General features: G+C 54.6%; 1 protein-coding gene across 3 annotated transcripts in view; it reads right to left on the bottom strand.

Annotated features, from left to right (window-relative positions):
• Positions 1–17,227: 17,227 nt before the first annotated feature.
• Positions 17,228–19,735, bottom strand: part of PTPA (protein phosphatase 2 phosphatase activator) — a 29,138-nt gene continuing 26,630 nt past the window's right edge. For all 3 annotated transcript variants that reach the window (XM_032478620.1, XM_032478621.1, XM_032478622.1), the window contains one exon: positions 17,228–18,784. In XM_032478620.1, coding sequence (XP_032334511.1) covers positions 18,707–18,784 — 78 coding nt within the window. In that variant the 3' untranslated portion in view covers positions 17,228–18,706. The remainder of the gene's footprint in view (positions 18,785–19,735) is intronic.

The following is a 19,735-nucleotide window of genomic DNA, read 5'->3' as shown; positions in this document are numbered from 1 at the left end:
GCTGCTGCAAGAGACCTCAGGCACAGTGGGATCTAGTGAAACCATGGGATGGGGATGGAGGGCTCTGGGAGCACCCAGAAGAGAGGTACTTCCACCCACTTATCTTTTCAAGGCCCAGGGACCTTGGGCAGCCACACAAAGGGTTAATGCCCTGAGCACAATGTGCAGTGACCCAAAACACACGCCCCTGGCCACCTACCTCTCACACTAAGACATTCCACACAAAATGGTAACACAAGAACAGCCCTGATGTTACAGAGCACACCACACTGAGGGCACACCTGGTCAAATGCACTGTCCCCAACACAAGATGCTCTAAGTAGCATCCTCATGCCACTCGATGCCACACCCCCTCCCCTGGAGGTTGGCACAGTACGCAGTATGACCTCCCAGAACATCCTGAGAGACATACTCCCCAGCAGAGCACAACTCAAAGGCTGGGGATGGGGGTGGGGTAGGACCTGGGCAAAGGGGGAAGGAGGCAGGCCAGGAGGCAAGCCAGGAGTCCACAGACCCAGGTCCGCAGAAAAACTCTGCTCTTTCCAGTAAAAGACCAAGCCAGACCCCACAAGAGCTCCCAGGCAGGACTGGGGTACAGGGGGCTACTTGAGGAGGTAGGAAGATTGGAAGAGACTGGAGGACCTAGGGAGTGATGAGGTGGAGCTTTACGAGAGCAGCAGTTCTGGAAGCCAGAGCTCCAATGAGCCCCTGGTCCCCCCAGGTTAACCAGCACACACACATACACACTGGTACTTCCCCCAGCTCCTAGAACACGGCAGGTCCTACTGCCCTTGATACGTGGTATAGGGCTGAGCCAGGCTCCAAGCTGCACTCCCAGCAACGTGGGGCTGCTGGGATGACAGCGGAGAGCCTCGGAGAGCTGCAGGCTGCCCTCCAGAGAAGCCAGGGGCGGGAGATGCACTGGGCTCCCAGGAGGGACACTGTACAGGATGCTGAGATCTGAGTGCTTCTATCATGTGTGTGTCCATGTGTGTGTGTCCCTCTGGTGCAAGGAATGTCTTTCTGCATCTCCTTGCACAGGACACACATTTATAGGATGCCCACTTGGTGCCTAGCCAGTGCCAAGTACTGAGCTGAGCCCTGAAAAAAAGAATAGCAAATAAAAGGACAGCAAATCCCTCTGCATGTATCCACTCACTTAATTTTCCAGCTACTCTGGAGATAGATACTGTTAGCATCCTTGCTTTAAAATGAGAAAGCTTGCCTGAAGTCACATGACTAAGAAGTGGCAGGTCTTACTGCTGGAGTTCACAGTCTAGTGGAGAAGAATTTATAACAGATTACAATGCAAGTGACCCTGATGTTGTCTAAATAGCAGCATTGGTAAGTTCCAGCTGAACCTGAACTAGCAGGTTGGATGCACACATCCCCATCCCTTGATCCATGCTTCTGGGTCTTCATGCTCTGGGTTAGGGGATGGAGAGACACACAGGACAGTGGTGTCTGTGTCCCACCCCACCCAGGCAGGGACTGACCTCTTCCTGGTACTTGTCAGAACCCCTATGATAGAGAACAGCAGCTTGACTGGAACCAGCTTGGGCAAAAGGTGGAATTTCTTGGCTCCTAGCAATAAACCATACAGTGGGCAAGGGGGTGGCTGGCTTCACGTACAACTGGATCCAGGGACGAATCTCCAGATGCTCCCTCTCTGCCTCCTGTGACTTTCTTCTGTGCACTGAGTGCCCCACTCTCTTACAGCAGCCTCACTTCTCACAACAGTTGCAGGAGGCAGTTCCTGGCTTCCCATCCACAGTTTGGTCACCCAAGAGGGACTGTCCTCTTATTTTCAACTCAGAAGATCTTAGGGAAGGACTCTGTCATGTCCCAAACCTGCAGCCAGGGTTGGAGGGTGGTTGGTAACTCCCACTGGAAAATTTGTGGGTAGAGAAGGTACGCGCTTCTCAGAAAACAGTGGCACGGGTGGCAGGCCAAAGATGTCCTGCAGAGAGAGGGGCTCCATGCGGTTCTTTTGGAGGAAGCAGATAATTGGGTTTATTTATTTATTTATTTTAATATTTTAATAAACTCAGGACCTCCTGCATGCTATGCACCATCACTACCACTGAGCTATACCCACTCCCACAAAGGAGGCATTTTCGTGTGTGACTTAAGGAGACCCAAGGCAAGGCATGGCTGCTTCAGGGCCTCGGTGATTAAATGCAGCCAACACAGCTCTGGAAAAGGAACATTCTCCTTGTTCCTTGCCAGGATAATGAGGCTCCTTGAGCATCTGGTGCCTCCCAGGGTTGCCACTCAGGAATCACCAGGCAAAGGGAGGCTGCAGGTCCCATGAGGGGGACAGTGACAGGAGCCACTCTTGGGGGACTAGAGCAGGGGACACCCTCAAGAAGGCCAAAGTGGAAGAACCTGGCTGGAGCTCATATGTGGCTCCCCCAGGCACTCCCAGACAGAACTGAAAAGGCTTTGAGGGGGTCGCAAGGTGCTGGCCCGCGGGATGGAGGAGGGGCACACTGCTGTTAACACACCCACCCTTATACCCCCAGCGGGCAGCGCTTAGGGATGGCTGAGGTACAGGTAGCATTACCTATTCACATGTGCAGATAAAACAGACTCAAGAGCAGCTCAAAAATATTGAAATGATTGGAAGGTGGAGGGAATATAGACGACTTTTTCTATCATGTGTACATTTCTGTGTTTTCCAAATTTTCTCCAATAAGCAGGCATCACTTTTATGTTTAGAAGATAAAATTAACACTACATTTTTCAGAGAAAAAAGATGACGTGGCAGGTGCTACAGAGCAGGGGGCAGGAGTGTTGAAGCAGCTTTAGTCCACCTGCCTGGGGCAGGCTCAACCCCTGAGAATCAGAACACCCAACCAGTAGCCTTGGCTCACCGGAATTCAGCTCCTGTATTCTTGTTAAGAGAGACAAAAGGACAAGCGTCGAGGAGGCATTCAGGAAGGAACCTTGTTCATGCTCCCCTCTGACCCCTGGCCCTGCTCCACCCAATCCTTCCCATCAATCATCACAGGATGATTTGTTCAGAGTTGCTAGATTACCTGGCCAGGTGGTTAGTAAGAGGCAAATGTGCTGGGGAAATGTTTTCAGCAACTTAGGCTGAAACTAAAGATGAAGTGGCAGAGTTTGGCGGAAAGGGCTCTGGACCAGAGGTCTGAAGACTCCTGCGTCCAGTTCAGTCAGAGGCTCACCTTGGGACCTGGGATGAGTTGCTTTCCTATAAGGCCCACATTCCCTCATCTGAAGAGATAGAAAAGGAGGAGAGAAGTAAGGTCGTAAACCCATTAGGATGCTCCAAAAGTAGAAAAAGCAACCATTGCCTCCAGCCTTCTGATGATTTGTGGCTTGTGTCCAACCACAGTAAGAAAACTGCAGGTGACAATATCAGACTCCACATCTACCCATGAGCACGCTCAGCTGCCTGTGTCACTGACTCATTCAAGAAATGCATTCATTCATTCATTCAAATGCATACTGAGTACCTATATATGCCAGGTACTGTGCCAGGCACCAAGGATGCAGCATGAACAAGACAGACAAGGGCCCTGCCCTTATGGAGCTTACATCCTAGTGGAGAGACAGACAATAAGCAACTGATAAATAGTGAGATAATTGTTGTGGGAGAATAAAAACAGGGCTTAGGAAGACTGGTGAGGAGCAGGTGACACCACTTTAAATCTGGTGATCAGAGAAGAGGATATTCGAGCTGAGATCTAAATGTGTCAGCTGTATTGGTCAGTATAAGCGAAGCTAAGCTGCAGTAACAAGTTAATCCCAAATCTCAGCAGTTTAACACAACAAAGATTAATTTCTTGACCATGCAAGGTCCAACTAAATCGGACAACTCTCCCAGGATGCCTTCCCCCATGTGGTGACCCAGTGGTTCACTCTAGACAGGAGCTAGATTGTCCTGCAAAGGAAGATATTCTTCTCACTGACACGCACAGACCATTGACCAGAATTAATTTCATGACCCCGCCTAACTGCAGGGGCCTGGGAGGGGCAGTGCTCCTGGTGGCCTGCGAAGGAGAGGCGAAGCACAGGAAGGTGAGCCCTAGAAATCTCTACCATACTAGCTGGACGAACAACGGTAGACGACCGGTCCAGGCAGAAGGAACAGTAAGTGCAAAGACTAAACACAAGAACTCATTGGTGTGTTGGAACTGGAAGAAAACTCACATGAGGCGGAGGGCAAGGGGGAGAGTGGAAGGAGATGGGGCCGGAAGGGAAGGCAGGGATGGGCGGGTTCAGTTACCATCCATGAAGGGACTTCATGCAGCCACACAGCAAGCACTCAAGAAATGGTAGTGATCGTTGGTGTTATAGGAACTTCCTTCCTTTCCCCAGGTCAATGGGGGAGGGCAGCTGGGGTGGGGGGGATAAACCAGTAAAATCACAGTCTGGGGCTGCTGCCCCAACCGGTTTCTCTGGTCATGCCAGACAATCTGGGGCTCCAGGCCAATCCGAGCTTTGTCCCTTCTTCCAATGGACGGGTCCCTCAGCAAAGGGGGAGGATGGGAGGATTGTCCTAGGGCTATACACGGGTTCCTTTTGCGACATCCCCTCACTGAAAATTGTAAATATCAGATGAGTGAGTGTGGACCAGCACGCAGAGACCAAGCACCAGAGGGCTTCTTCTGGCCACCTCCCCCCAGTCAATGTGCCTATCCAAAGCTCAGGCTTGTAGTTCCAAACTCAGCCTCCAGAGCCACACAGACCTGATTACAAGTTGGTGACAACAGGTTCTTCACTTCCCCGTTCCACATCTCCAGTCCCTCGTCCGCAAAACGAGGAGGCACAGGAGTACCCACCTATGCGGTGAGCCTTCTGCAGCACGGCACCTGGCATACAGTAGGTGCCCAATACAAGAGCTGTGATATTGTCACTAGTCAGCTCTGCCCAGGTAATACGTTTTCCCCACAAAATGCCAGACAGTTTTTCTACTGGTTCTCCTGTTGAACAAAATTGATGACCTAAGGGGGAAGGGTATATCTCAGTGGTAGAGTGAACACTCAGCATGCATGAGGTCCTAGGTTCAATCACCAGTACCGCCATTAAAAAAAAAAAGGTAAATAAATAAACAAATACATAAATAAATCCAATTGCCCCCTCAACAAAAACAAAAACAAAACAAAATGAAACAAAAAATTTGATGACCTAAAAGGTAAGAAGCTGCACCTCTTTCCAGAGGGAAACGGTCAAGATCTTTTCACTCTGGGGCTGAGGAAGGAGAGCAGAGGAAGTGCCCTGTAAACTTTGTTGGACTTTTTGTCTTTCCATACACTGGTACTCGTGTTGTCAAAGAGGTTAATCTCCAGGGAGGTGCCTGGGTATCTTCAGGGCCTGGCTATGCCTGACAGTCAACATTTACTCAGCGTGTGTTTAACAGTTTCATTCAGCACCCAGGCTTGACGATGGAATGAATGAATGGATGGATGCGTGCATGAGTGAATGGACTATTTGTCAGTTCCAGGGGGTGAGTTAAAGGGGAAACAGTGGGTGAGAGATTATTTGCCTGCCCTCCCAGCCATCAGCCCCTTCCTCGCTCCCAAACTCCTGGGTCTCTAACTCCTCTGCCTTAGTCTGCCCCCGACCCCAGTTGTTTCTGATACATTCCTGGAACAACCTGAACATTTCTCACTTTCGCTCCCTAGCTCCCAGCCACCCTCCAGGTCACACACACATACACACCCCACCCCGGGGCGGGATGTGAGGGTCTTCTGTGACACCCACAGCAACCAGCCTGAGGAACGCTGGGAAGGCTGGAGAATAAAGCTTCCCTTTGTTCAGACAAATAATTGGAGGTCTGACACAGATAAAGGACCTGGCTGAGAACAGAACAGGTCCACATGGGGAGGGGGTAGTCAGATCTCTGAGTGACCAGCTGATATTTTGGATGAATGGACACTTCCCAAACACTTTAAGCCAAGAAAGGAATCTAGATGTCCAGGTTCCCAGACTCTGATCCGCACCTCGACAGGTCCCGCATTATTCAGGCCTCAGAAACTCAGCTAAAGCTGACTTAAGCAAAGAAGAGATTACTTGGCTCACAAACTAGGAAGTCCATGGGTGTTTTAGCTCCAGGCACAGCTGGACCCAGAGGCTCACATGACATCACTGAGGGCTTGCTCACTGTCTCTTGGCACTTCCTGTCTCTCCTTGGCCTCTTCTTAGGTTTTCTCTGGGGCGTGAGCAAGATGGCCACCAGCCAGGGCCAGCTTCTCAGGCATGTAACCAGTACAGTCACACAGGGCCCCACATTCAAAAGACTCCATGCTTGGGGCTTAAAGCTCTGCTGTCCTGATGGGGCTTAATGTTTATGCCATCTTGAAATCCATAATCGTTCTGACTTTGAATCTGTGTTTTATAAGTGAGGTCTGATGGAATGATGGCGCCTGTACTGAGGGCGTAGAACTTTGACTCATGTGCCATCCTGCCTCCCTGGAAAAGGTTCTCTGCCCCCAACTACCCTACCCCTGGCACCGGCCCTGTTTGGCCTCCCCTCTGCATGACCACTGCAGCCTTCCACCCTGGGCACAGGCATAGGAAGGCTGAAGTCAGGCTACATGCCCAGCAGCATTGCAGGGAGTGGTGGCAGCCTTTGTTGCCCTGGGTCAGAAACCCTACTACCCGTCTGGAAGCCAACTAGAGACTGTGTCTAGGACGGGCCGAGCCTCTTACCTACCCTCTATCTGGGGACTGAGATCCTTGGGAGTCACCCCTCTGCTGGAGGTTGAGGTGGGGGAAGGGGAGGTGCCTGGCCAACTTCTCCAGGCCCCAGCCCTGGACCAGGACTCAAGACATTAGCCTGGTGGGTGGTGGAAGGGGTAATTCAGCAACCATAAGGCCCAAGGGAGCAAGGGAACATGCACACATGGCAGGGTGGAGGGGTGCTTGGGAGGTTCTGCACCATTCTCTCGGCCAGCTCCACCGGCCTGGGGGATCCTCTCTGCCTCCTAGAACCTTTCTGAGTCTGGTTTGTGTTTGTCTTTTCTGGCCAGTTCAAAACACCCTTAGGGACAAGCCACAAAGTACAAATTGTGTCATTTGTGTTACATGAATTAAATGTTCTAATATTTGCATTTAAAACTGGTATTGCACACGAATATATTTATATACATGCATGACTGGAACATTATGCTGTACACCAGAAATTAACACATTGTAACTGACTATACTTCAGTAATAAACAAACAAATAAATAATAAAACTGGTTTTGCACAGTGTAAAGATGAATGATAAAATTCCTGCTAATTATTTAAAATGTTTATTTTTCCTTACTTAGAATGACATTAAATAGCAAATAAAATACACAATGACAAGTTTGAGAGCCTGTGGAAGGAAAGGAAAGCATTCTGGGTACTGTAAGTGGCACTTCTCCTGCTTTTTGAGCAGGGGGCCCTGAATTTCCATTTTGCACTGGGCCCACAATTACACAGCTGGCCTTGCCACTAGCATCCTCAGGATAGCATTTTCCCAGCTTAGCAACCCTGGCAGAAGGAGCATCTTCCCATAGTTCCAACAGGAAGTATCAGGGATGCCACTCATTGGCACAGCCTGGGTCACATGCTCATCCCTGAACCAATCACAGCAGATGGGAGGCAGGAACCCTCTGATTGGCCAGGTCTGGGCATGTGTCCATCCCTAAGACTAGGAGATTGGTCAGCTCACTTTAGCCCCTTTTGATGGGTTCTCCATAGGGAAGAGGGATTCTATTCCCAGAAGAATGGGGCCTGCAAAGCCACCAGCCCCTTCAGTCCTTCCTCTATAACACCCTTCCTGCTTAGTTTAAAAAACAAAAATATCAGCCGGGCAGAGAGCAATTTAGTTCTATTCTCCTAGCTCATATCTCCCCAGTCTCCTTTGTGGGGTCCTCCTCCCCTTCTTCTAAATGTGGGAAGACTCTGGGTTCAGACCTTAGTCCCCTTCTCCCTTCCTGCCATCTTCTTCCAGCAAAACTCATGCAGGGTCATCAACCCACTGACAACTCCATCTCCAGCTGGGACCTCTATGCTGAATGCAGCTCAGGGGTCCCAGCCCTGCATAACCTCTCTTCTTGGGGTCCCAGGCATCTCAGAGCTCACCTGTCTGAACCCAAACCCCTGAGAACCACCCCCAACACCTGCTTCTCCCCTAGTCTTTGCCATCCTGTCAATGGCAAGTTACTCACACCAAAAACTTCAGAACATCTGTACTCCTTCTCTCAGAAACCCAAATCCAGTCCATTGGCAAATCCTGGCAGCTCCCCCCCAGAAGAGAGTCACAGCCCACCCTGTCCTCACCATCACTGCCTTTGCTCTCCCAGTCCAGCCACACCGTCACTCACCTGGATCACTGCACGAACCTGCTAACTAGGCTTCCTAGTTTGGTTCTCACCCTCCTATTGTCCACTCTCCTTTTCTCCATCCTCTGATGTTTGAGAATGTTTAAGTCAGATCATAGCCCTCCCCAGCTCAAAACTTCCCAGTGGTGTCCATTTTTAAAACTGGTTAGGGGGTGGAGGGCAGAGTTCATCTGTAGAACTTGCCGATCCCTGTGGTATAAATTCTCCCCACTTTGGCAATTCCAACTTACCAATGTGACATCACTGAACACACAGTGGAAAAGAGACGTGCATGACCAGCTTTTGCAAGCCAGCTGGTGGGACTCCAGCACAGCATGGCTGCCAGCCTGCTCTGAACAAAGTACAAAGTCTTTCTATGGCCCACATGGCTCTGCACAACCCAGCCTGGCTGCCTTTCCAATCACCCCCACCCCCACCCCATCACTCACTGCCCTCCAGCCTCCACCTTGTCTTCCTACCTGTCAAGGCTGTTCCCACCTCAGGGGCTTGGCACTTGCTGTTCCCTCTGCAAGCATGTTTTCTCAGCTCTTTAGCTCTTTCCATGGCTGACTCTCTCACTCACGTGTCACCCTGACTACCTAGTACCCCTCTATCACACTCGCCCTTATTTTTTTCATAGTCTGAATCACTGCCTGATGTTCTACTTTTGATTTATTTGTCCATTCGTCCATCTTCTTCACCAGAATGTAAACTCCACAAGAGCAGGAATTCATCAAACCACTGCTCTTTCCCCCATCTCTGGAGAGAACCATGCATTGCACACAGTAGTTGCTCAGTAAGCTTCTGCTGGCTGAAGGGACCCACTTCCTCTGGGCCAGGCAGACACTAGGAAGACGGTAAGAGTAAGTGCTGGTCGCCATCAGTGAACCAGAGACCCCAGGGGGGGCCTCAGATGTGGAGAGGAGGACAGCAAGGGGACCCAACTGTTTCCAGGAGGGCCCTGAGTGCCAGGATGAACACGTGGACCTTCCCCTGCTAACTGAGGTGGTATCTGTACATTATCCAAAGCAGGATCGCTCCGGCTCAGTCTGTCTCCTTGCTGCTCTGCCTCTCTACCCTTGGCGATCTCCCACAAACTCAGCTTACCCAATGCCAGGTTCATGTGATCTGCCCTGCCTCCATCAAGGGTGCTGCCCAAGCATGTGAGTTGAACCACAGAGCCATGAAACCTCAGAGCTCAAGACCCTGCAAAGTCGTCTTGTCTACCTGACTCTCCACCGGAACCCAGAGCTCCTGCATTGGACTCGGGAGAGAGACAACCTGGCATCCAGGGCCCTGTTCAGCACATGCTGTCCAGCTTTTTCTAGAAAAACTCCAGGGACAGGGAGTTTTATTCATTCATTCACTCAACAAGGAGTTACTGGGCACCTACCTACTCTAGTGCAGCCACTGTTATAGGCACTCAAGAGTCAGTGGTGACCTCAGCAGACCTGCTTCCTGCCCTCACCAAGCTCCCATTCTACTGAGAGAAATGATGACCAAGTAAGCAAGTCAATAGATAATAAAATTTCAGTTCATGATGACTGTCATGGAGGCAATTAGAAAAGAAAAGCTGGCGTGGTAGAGGCTCCCTCTGAAGCAACTCAGAGAAGGCAGGGAGGGACCCTTGGAGGTGGCAGCATCTGAGCTGAGCCCTAAACAACTAGACAGAGCCTGGGCCCAGGCAATCCAAGCAGAGGGAACAGCAGGTGCAAAGGCCCTGGGGCAGGAATGAGCTTAGCATCTTAGAGGGCCACAGGGGGAGCAGTATGACTGGGGCGTAGGGAGTAGGAGGAGAATGGAGGGGTCAGAGGGGTCAGATCACATAGTAAGTTGTTCTGTTGGCAGAGAGAAGCCACTTGTGGGATATGATGGACTCAACTTCAAGCAGCTTAGCGTGAAACCCAAGTTCAGAGGGCAGAGTGGAATCAGGAAACCAGAGAAGAGGCTGCCACAGTGGTCCAGTAAGAGCTGACAGTGGCTGAGACCAAGGTTGCCACACTGCTGGTCAGGGAGAAGTGGACAGATTTGGGTTATAATTTGGACAGACCCCATAGGATATGCTCATGGGTTGGATTTGGGGAATGGAAGGAAGACAGGCTAGTGCCTGGATTTGGGGCCAGATGGGTGCTGTCCACTGAGATGGGCTGCCTGGGCCTGGGGGGAAACCAGGAGCCATTGGCCAGAAACAATTTCCACTGCTGTAGAGAAGTCTTCTCCTTGCCCAGCTAGAAGTGCCTCCTCCTGCTGACCGATGCAGGACCCACAGCAGACAAACCTGGTTCCACCCTGACTCCACTAGATGAGCTGGAGACCTTGGGCCATCACAAAAATGCTCCAAGCCCCAGTTTCATCGTCTCTAAAATGTGAAAGTGATGCCAACTTCCTGGCTCACTGTGGGGACTCCATGAGGGACATGTGAAGCACGTCTTGCAGGCTGACACATGGCTGTCCACCAGAGCTCCCATTACCATCCCTGCTATCCTGCCGCTTCGTTGTCTGTCAACTAGCCCTGCCTCTCAGAAAGAAACAGGATCTGGGAGAAGGCGCCTCTCAGACAGGGCCAGGGCCTGGGGCCAATCCTGGATAGATGAGCTCTGAAGCAGCAGGAGGAGGGGGGCTCTCGGGCCACCTGAGTTGGGACAGCACAAAGGAGCCAGAGCCACCCTGAGGTTCCAGGTCAGGCCCTAAGGAGAGGCTACAGGAACATGAACTCTGGCAGGAAAGAGACCCAGCATCCCCCCCCTGTCCAGCCAGTGGCTTGATCACGTTGAGCCTCAGTTTCCTTCTCTGAGAAACGGGTACACAGTTGGCCCATAGTGAGGATGAGATGAGACATGCTTTTAAGCACTTCACCCAGGGCCAGACACATAGGCCAGACACCCTGGACGCCCCCCAGGGGTCGAGGGGAATGTGGCTTCTGGGGCCTGGAGCAGCAGTGGCGAATGAAGACAATGGGGGCCAAAAATGTGCGTGGAGTGGGGCGGGAGCAGCACCTATAGGAGCTCATTCAGCCAGAAGGACTCACCAGGCTGGTGTGGTCCAGGCTGGAGGTCCAGCCTGGGGTTGGCAGCCAGCAGTGGGACAGCCACCCCCTAGCTACACCTCAAAGCCTTCCCAAGGGGTTCTCACTGCCGGGGGCCCTCACCCCACTCACAGGGAAGCCTCCTCACCCCAATCCTCTATGGTGCCCATCGCTCCCCACAGGCCCTCTGGTGTTGTCCTGAAACCTCCAAGAGGAACTAAAAGCTGTGATGGAGCTCAGTGGCCGGAATGTCCGCACTGGGGCTCGATGGCCTGGGTGTGAAGACTTCTTACCCAGAAAAGTCTTGACCCTCTGTGCCTTGGTCATTGCACGCCCAACCCACACAGTGACTTGTGAAGATCAGATGAGATAGTGCTGAGTGCTGCCGCTCCACTGGATCGTGCAATAACCCGTGTAAGGCCATGTTTGTTTATCCCCAATTCATAGGTGAGGGGACTGAGGCTCAGAGGGGTTAAGTAATTGGCTCAAGGTCACACAGCAGCAAGTGCTAGAGCTGACTCCTGAGCTCAAGCACACCTCTTGACCAACCACTGTACTCCCCACCCCTTGCAGAGGCTAGGGAGCTGGGTCTAGAAAGGTCTTCCCAGGGAGCAGACCAGCCTGAATGTTCCCAGGTGGAGGTCTGAGCGGTCTGGTCCACCTGCGGTCCCCTCGCCTGGGGCTAGATTCCAGTTATCTTTCTAGAAGTCAGCAAAAACCCAGCTGGAGAGGGTGCTAAATGTCCTGGAACAGTAATGTTTAACATTTTCATAACCATCTTTTAGGAGTAGGAAAAGCAATATGAATTTTCCCAAAACCCTCACATCCCCACCACCCAGAGGTAAGCACATTACTACCTGGAGAAACAGCCTTCTAGTCCTTTGTCCATGCAGGCAGACAGACAGAGATGGACCGATCAAAACAGGTAGACTTTTGCTTTTTTAAAAAAGGATTGTACTTTACCTTTAGTCAGTCATTGCAGCTGCCTTCCCTGATTCACAACAGCTCACAAGCATCTTTCCAGAAGAATACACGAGGAAGCACATGGCCTGATGGCCCGTTGTATGACTGCTCCATCCAGCCTCTAACAATCCCCCACTGCTGGACACGTAGCGTATTTCCAATGTCCCATCAGGATAAGTTATGCTAGAATAGGCTCCAGAGGGCGGGGAAGGTGGGGGGCTGGGGGCTGTCTGTCTTGTTCACTGTAGCATCCCAGCGCCTGGCACTGCAGCAGGGCGGGCTCCAGCAATGTTTGCTGGATGAATGAATCAACACCGGCCACAGAGAGCAGCCTCCCAGCTCACCGACCTGGGCCTCCCCAGCCCCGCAATCCTCCCCTCCCCTGACCTCCCACCACCCCCACCCCCCCGGACTCCGGTCCTCTGCCTGTAGTTACACTGTGGTTCCCCAGGGCCACTCCAACAGCCCACTTGGGCTCTGCTTTCCTCCCTCCCATTTTCTCTGCCACCCTAACCTCACCCTGATGTCTCCCCTGCCCACTCCACTTCTGCCTCGGTCCCCATTCCCTCAGAGAACTGCTCCATCAGAACACACCCCAACTTCAGCGCTGGCCAGCTGGCCTCAGGGCAGCAGGGGAAGTGCTGAGCACTCCTTCTGCTTCAGGAGTATCTCCCAGCCTCCAGGCTGGGCGCCTGCCTCCTCTCCCCTCTCCCAATTCTCCTGGGTGATCTGGCCCACTTCTGCGCCTCCATCATCTCTCCACAGGGAGGGCCCCTACCTATCACAGCCAATCACAGATACTTCCTGAGTGCCTGCTGTGTGTGGCACCTCCTAGGGACAGCGGGAGATGGGACGGGATGGAGCAGCAGGGTGCTGAGCGTAGGGGACGCATCTCAGCCCCCCACCAAAGAACCCCAAGTAAGAGAAGCTGTGTCTGCACAGTAAACAGCCCCCTACCACTCCATCCTCCAACCAGATGGTGGCCCCCTACTGCCCCTAAAGATCCCGGAGCAGCTGCACAGACGTACACAGCCCCCAAAGCAGGGTGTACCCAGTGCTCAGAGCAGGGACAGGCAGGCAGCCACGTGAGCACATCCAGGACACCTGCCCTGGTCCAGGGGGCCAGGTGAGGACTCTCAGAGGAAGTGAGGCCTCAGCTGAGACTTGAACAATGATCAGGGGTTCCCAGTGGGGAAAAGGGTTTTGCGGAAAGGGCCAAACCCTAACTATTCGTTGGCCCAAGGAGTCCAAGGAACAGAGAGGAGGCCAGGGCCGCTTGAACCCAGAGAGCAGGGGGTGGGAAGGGAGACTGAGGCTGGAACCCTGGGGGTGGTCCTGGAAGTCCCTGCAGCCCAGGCTCCCCTTCCCCATTAAGGACTGAGGCTCAGCAGCCCTGCCAGCCTCCTGATCAGCTAAGGCTGACATGTCTACCTAACAGAGCTCCTCCAAATCAGCACTCCTTCCCACCCAGGCCCGCTCCTTCCCCCGGGGTCCTCCTAGGCACAGAAGGGGGTCCTAGGGTCATCAAGAACACCTCCTTCTTCCTCAGCACCAAACTCCACCTCAGTCTCCCCCTTCCTAGCCTAGGGTGGCTCTCTGCCCTTCACATGGCCTCCAACATCTGCCTGGGCCAAGGCACCAGCCCTGGCCCTGGGACCCAGCTTCCAACCCAGCACCCAAACAGCTGCCCCGAGTTCCCCAAATCCCATCTGGGCAATCTGGGTCTCTCTCTCCCCGTCCCCACCCCACAGAGACGCCCCCTCCCTGGTCACTGCTTCTACATTTACCGGCGCCTGCTGTGTGCCAGTCTCTGCTGGGACTGGGATCCAGCAGCAAGCTGGTCCCTGTCCTCCCGTGGCTCATCTTGTAGCAGACAAGGCAGACATTAAATGCACAGATTTCACAGATACTTAAATGCAGTTGTGTCTCATGTCGCGGGGATGTGCAGAGGTCACTTAGAGCCTTCCGTGGGCCTGCCCCCTCCCGCCTTTCCCGCACCGCCTCCTGTGGCCCAATCTCCACACCTCCGCTCACAGCAGGCCCACCCAATGCCCTTCGTCTGTGCCTATTTTCAAATGCCAGCTCCTCCATGTGGCCTTCCCCGGGCTCCCCAGCGGGTCCCTGGTCCCCCTTCTGCAGCTGGTCCACTAGCTCTGTTCCTTCCACTAAGTTGGAAGTTTCTTGAAGGCAGGACCCTCACCTTTTCATCTCTGCATCCTCCAAATGCCTCGTACGAAGCATGTGCTTAACGCTTGTTGGATTCACGAAAAACACGTTGCCCAACTCTTGGGTGCAAGTCTTGGGCACAAGCCTCCCCTTTGTTCTTCCAACCCAACTCCTGCCCAGGCTCTTCCTCCTAGAAAAGGCCTCTTTGCTCTTACCTCCCATGAGCATGGCCCGACTTCAGCCCCTTTGAGCCAGGAAGGAACACAGGAGCTCAACTTGTTCTCTGGGGCCTCTCTTGCCCAGGATGGTGGGAAGCTGACACCCCCGCCCCTCCATCTCTGGGGACCAGCCCCACTCTCAGATTTCCTTCTGGACCCACTGACCCTCAGGGGGTGACAGCAGCGCGGACATCCTTCACCGAGCACAGCCTGGGCAGAAGGCATGGACCCTTGCCACGTTCCATCTCCCAGGTCCTGCATGGGCTTCCCACCTGCCCCAGAGCCCTTGCCCACAGCCTCAGTGTGCCACTGCCCGCCCTGGACCATTCCACCACGCCCTCTACTCCACACCTCCTCCTGCTTCTCCCCACCCAACTGCAGCTGGTGGCCTTGCCTAACATTTTGCTGCAGAAGTAAATCCAGTACAGTCAGTCTGACGGAGGCCAAGGGTCTGCCTCCCCTCTGTAAGAATGGACAAGCAGCCTGACGCCTTCTCCAAGACCCACTTCCATCAATTCTCCCCTCTCGCCTCCATCACCGCCTTCTCCCCTCTCCTGGGTCATTCCCAGCCACAGCGTACAACCCAGCCTGAGCATCACTCCTTCCAAAGCCTTCCCTGACCTCGAGCCCCGCCCACTCTCCCAGTCTCTGCTCCCTTTACAGCAGAGCTCCTAAAGGGGGAACTGAGGTGTTGGCAAAGAGCGAGGCTCAGCAACGGGACCACCCAGCTCCACACTCCTCCCTCCAGGCGGGGGCGCATGGACAGGGGACCTCTGTACTTCCATATAGAAGCATATGGCTTCCTTACCTGCACCTCCACATTCTGTTCCCCTTGCCTCCCCAACCATCCCACTGAAGCAGCCCTTAGCAAGGACACAAAGGCCCATCCTCTGTCCTTAGTCACATGTCCAGCAGGTCACCATCACCTCCAGGGCCCTGACCTTAGGGTCTCCCACAGCCCCCTCACAGCGCCGCCCCGTGGGCTCCCCTGCTAGTCTGCCCAGAGACAGCCCCTTCTCTCCTCCACCCCGACTCCCCGACTCTTCCCAGGGTGAGCTGAGGGAGCACGGCTGGGGCTCTGCCCACTCCACACCTCCTCTTGGAAGCTAAGTGGCATCTCCCACTCCCAACAGCAAACCCTTTTCCCCCTCGGCCCCATCTCAGCAAGTGGCACCGAGCTACACACACCAAGCACTGCGGGGTGTTCTTGGCCGCTCTCTTCCCTCCTACGTCTTCCTCCTCTTGGCAATACCTCTGAACACAGCCTACACCAGACCATTCTCACCACCTTCACTCTGAACCCCAACCCAGGCCTCCAGCCTTGCACAGTGCGCCTCCCCCCAACACCCTAGGCCCATGCGGTAGACTACACCAAGGCTAGACTCCAAAGCCCTCAGCAGAGCTCAGAAGCCCCCCACCCCCTCCCCGCCCTTCCCAAGCAGCTCCAGCTCCACCACCCCAGCTGCTCCCCACCCCACCTGCCCTCACCAGCAGCTCTTCCTATGGCTTCCCCTCCTCTTTGAGTCTCAGCTCGAGTCTTTCCTGACCCTTGGAGCCCAAGCAAACCCCTCTCGCCAACCCTTTATAATTGACAGCTCGTTTTCTCCTTCGTAGTAATGCATCACCACCTAACATTCTGGTGTGTGGGGATTTACTGTTATCAACACTAGAATGAAGACTATGGGGTCACTATTTGTGACATAAATGAATCTCACAATTTGTGATCTCAGTATCATTATGCCCATTTTTCAGATCAGGAAGCTGAGTCTCAGAGACAAAGTCAACTATCAGGGTCTCCTAGCTATGCAGCAATGGGCCCGACTCCAAAGGCAGGGCTCTTGGCCACCAGGCTCTCCCATGCCCTGTGCAAGGCCTCCGAGGCTGGGAGAAAGGCAAAGAGTTCATGTTCTCAAAGACAAAGTTCTGTCTTCTAAAAACAGAAGCCAAGTCTCAGGCACAGCAGCCCCACAGAGACTCCCAACTCCAGGAGGACAGGGACACCGGGGTGGAGGAGCAAGAATAGAGGGTGGCCCCTTAAAGACTGCAAGGGCATGTTTCAAAGCCCAGCCCAGTCCAATGGCTCCCCAGGCATTTGGGGCTGACCTACAGGCTCAGGGAGGCTGTCTTGATCAGGAATAGCCACAGTGACCACAGGGCATTTGCTGTGTGCCAGGCCCTGTGCTGAGGACTCCACATCCCTCACTTGCTCTTGGCAATCACCCCGTGATTATCCCCATTTTATAGATAAAGAAGCTGAGGCTCAGAGAGATTCAGTAACTTACCTGAGACCTTGCTGCTGAGGGTGGAGACAACCAGGATTTGAACCGAGGTCTCAGCTTCAAGCCTGCTCAGCAACCATTACACAGTCAGAAGGGTGCCTTCCCGCTGCCCAGGAAAGGCTCAACCCGGACCCCAGCTGAAACAGCTCAAGCCCCAGACTCCATGGCCCAAGGGAAGGGGCCTTGGTGGGGGACAAGCTGTCATGTGGAGAGGGAACAAGCACATGGCACGAAAGGACACGCCTCACACAAGTGACAGGTGCAAAACAGAGGCTTTAATCTGAAGGGCAATAAAGGAGCCAGGGGCTGGAGGGGCCCGAGGGGACACAGGAAGGAGGGGCCAGGAAGGCGGTGGTCTGGGCCCGCAAGGGAGGCAGGCAGGCAATGGGCCTCTCCAAAGAAAACCATTTCTGTGACTCTTGCTGCTCCTGTCCCAGCCTCTACCCAGGCCATCAGCCCAGACCTGAAGGCCAAGCCCGTGAATTGTTCTTCTCGGGTGCTCCCCTTCCCAAAGGGTGTGTGGACCCAGATATGGGGAGGGGGCAGTGGAGATGGGCCAGCCTGGGCTTGAGCAGGGGAGAGACTGTGAGAGCCAGGCCTGGGAGCAGCCCCTCTCCAGAAGAAAACTCTGGAACTTGCATGCTGCTGCCAGCACCCTCAACCCCCCAATTAGGCCTGCCTGGCCCAGCCCCTGCCCATCCTCAGAGCCAAAGTCTGGCCTTGAGGGAGCATCACCACCTCATCCTGGAACCCCAGCAGGCCACTTCTGGGAGGGGAGGACCAGAAAGTGGGCGGCCTGCTCACCCACCGCCCAGAGAGAGGGGCAGGGAAACAGGGCTAAGGGCCTTGGGGAAGCAAGCAGCAACGAGGCGGGGGCAGGAGCAGCAGCAGCTGGACATAAGAATGCCGAAAGGAATCCAGGTTCTCCACAACCACAACTGGCCTGTAGCCCACAACCTTACCCCTCCAGAGTTTCAGCCACCCACTCCCGGCCAGAGAAAGCTTTGGAAAGGCAGGCCTCACCCACTCCACTGGCGAGCAAGCCCTGCCAGGCCCTCCCAGGAGCCTGGTGCCTGCCCAAAGGGCAGCTTCTAGAGGCTACCCTTGAGCCAAAGGCCAAAGAGCAGAAAAGCAAGGAGGAGGCACTGGACACAGGTGCCCACAGGCCCAGGGGGCAGCCACGAGGAGGAGCTGGGAGGGTCACTGGCCAGAACAGCCAACGCTTTTCCCTTCCCAACCCCACCCCAGTCTGGCACCAGCCTCAACCTCCAGCCCTCGGGACACCCACTCACCCACCCAAACATGGCTTAGGACGTTGACCCACTCCGTGGGGAGCATCCGCTCCAACCCCTAGGAAGGCAACCTGGGAGGAAAAGCAAGGGCAGCGGCACGGTACCTCCCCTCCCCGCTGGGGCCCAGGACAGCCTGGGTCTCGAATAGGACTGAACAGGGAGGAGGAGAGGGAGGCCAGGGTGGGAGCCGGGCCCTCTCCTCTCGCTGGTCCACCACAGGGGAAGTCAGGGAACTGGCCACACTTTGGTCGCTTCTTCCAACTTGGGCCCTTCAGCCTTATACTATGAGCCTCCCTCCACCTCACACTCGCCACTCACCCCAGTAAACAGCCTCTCATCAAACAGAAAGAACAGAGGGAAAGGGTGGGGAGGGGGCCGCAGCTGCGGTGGGGGAGGCAGGCACAGGAGCAGCCTGGACGGCTCGGGCTGCTCAGGCCCTCCTAGCACGACGTGACAGGATGGATGGGCAGCAGGCTCCCAAACTTGAAGTGCTGGATCACCGGGAACTTCTCCAGGCACTGCGGGGAAGGAGGGCGAGGAGCAGAGTTGAGGGCAGCGCCGCACCCCTGCCAAGGCCTGCTCGGCCTGGGCCCCCAAGAGACCCCATGACGACTCCAGAGACCAGTTCCAGGAGCTGTCCAGCCAGGGCCCGGGAAGCGGCCCAGTCTCAGAGCGGCCCCCAGGCCTTTTGGGAAGGGCAAAGCTTCCACCACCCCCTCCCATGCAAAGACCTCCACTCCACGACAATCAGGCCCATCAAATAATGAGAATGAGAGTGGGAGAGGGAGAGAAGGTTGCCCAACCCCACAAGGCAGATGCCAAGAAGAAAGGCACCCTAGTGACACCACTCAGCCCAGAGGGACAGGCTGGGACTAGAGGTGCAAAGAGCCCTCCAGACCACTGGGGACCCCCAGGCCAGGTCCCGGGGCTGGAGAAGACGTGAGGGGACACTGGGACACAAGCCTAAGAAGGGTCCAAGGACCATTTTTTCCAATTTTCAGTTCTCTAGACTGAAAAAGGCATCTTGGCACTTCAGATGCGACAATAAGAACCAGCTGACAGCCCCCACCCCCAAGGCAATTCTCAGCAGCCCCACAAGCGAGCGCGTGGGGCAGAGAATAAAAGCACTGCATGGGGCGGGGGTACCGTGCAGGGGGAGGGTGCTCCGCCCTGAGCCCAGCCGGCCAGGGCCTCAGCCCCAGGGCTCGGGCAGAGGAGATGGAGAGAGGCAGGGCCAACCAAGAAGCTAGCCTGGCCCACAGGCAGCAGGACCCTAGGCCCACACCCCTCTGCCCTACCATCAGGGCGCTACTTCCGCACCACACAGGTCCAGGAAGGGAAGGGGGGCCCAGCTGCCAGCCTCCCTGCATCAGCCCTGCTGGGCCTACCTGCCAGCCTGCTAGGCCCTGTACGCTAGCAAGCTCTCACAGGCAGCAGCCTCGAGCATGTGAGGATCTGCCTCCTTTCAT

The sequence above is a fragment of the Camelus ferus genome, chromosome 4 (assembly GCF_009834535.1).
Source record: "Camelus ferus isolate YT-003-E chromosome 4, BCGSAC_Cfer_1.0, whole genome shotgun sequence".
Classification (NCBI taxonomy): Eukaryota; Metazoa; Chordata; class Mammalia; order Artiodactyla; family Camelidae; genus Camelus; species Camelus ferus.
Note: the sequence above shows the minus strand (reverse complement) of the source record. Positions and strands in the feature narration are given on the sequence as shown.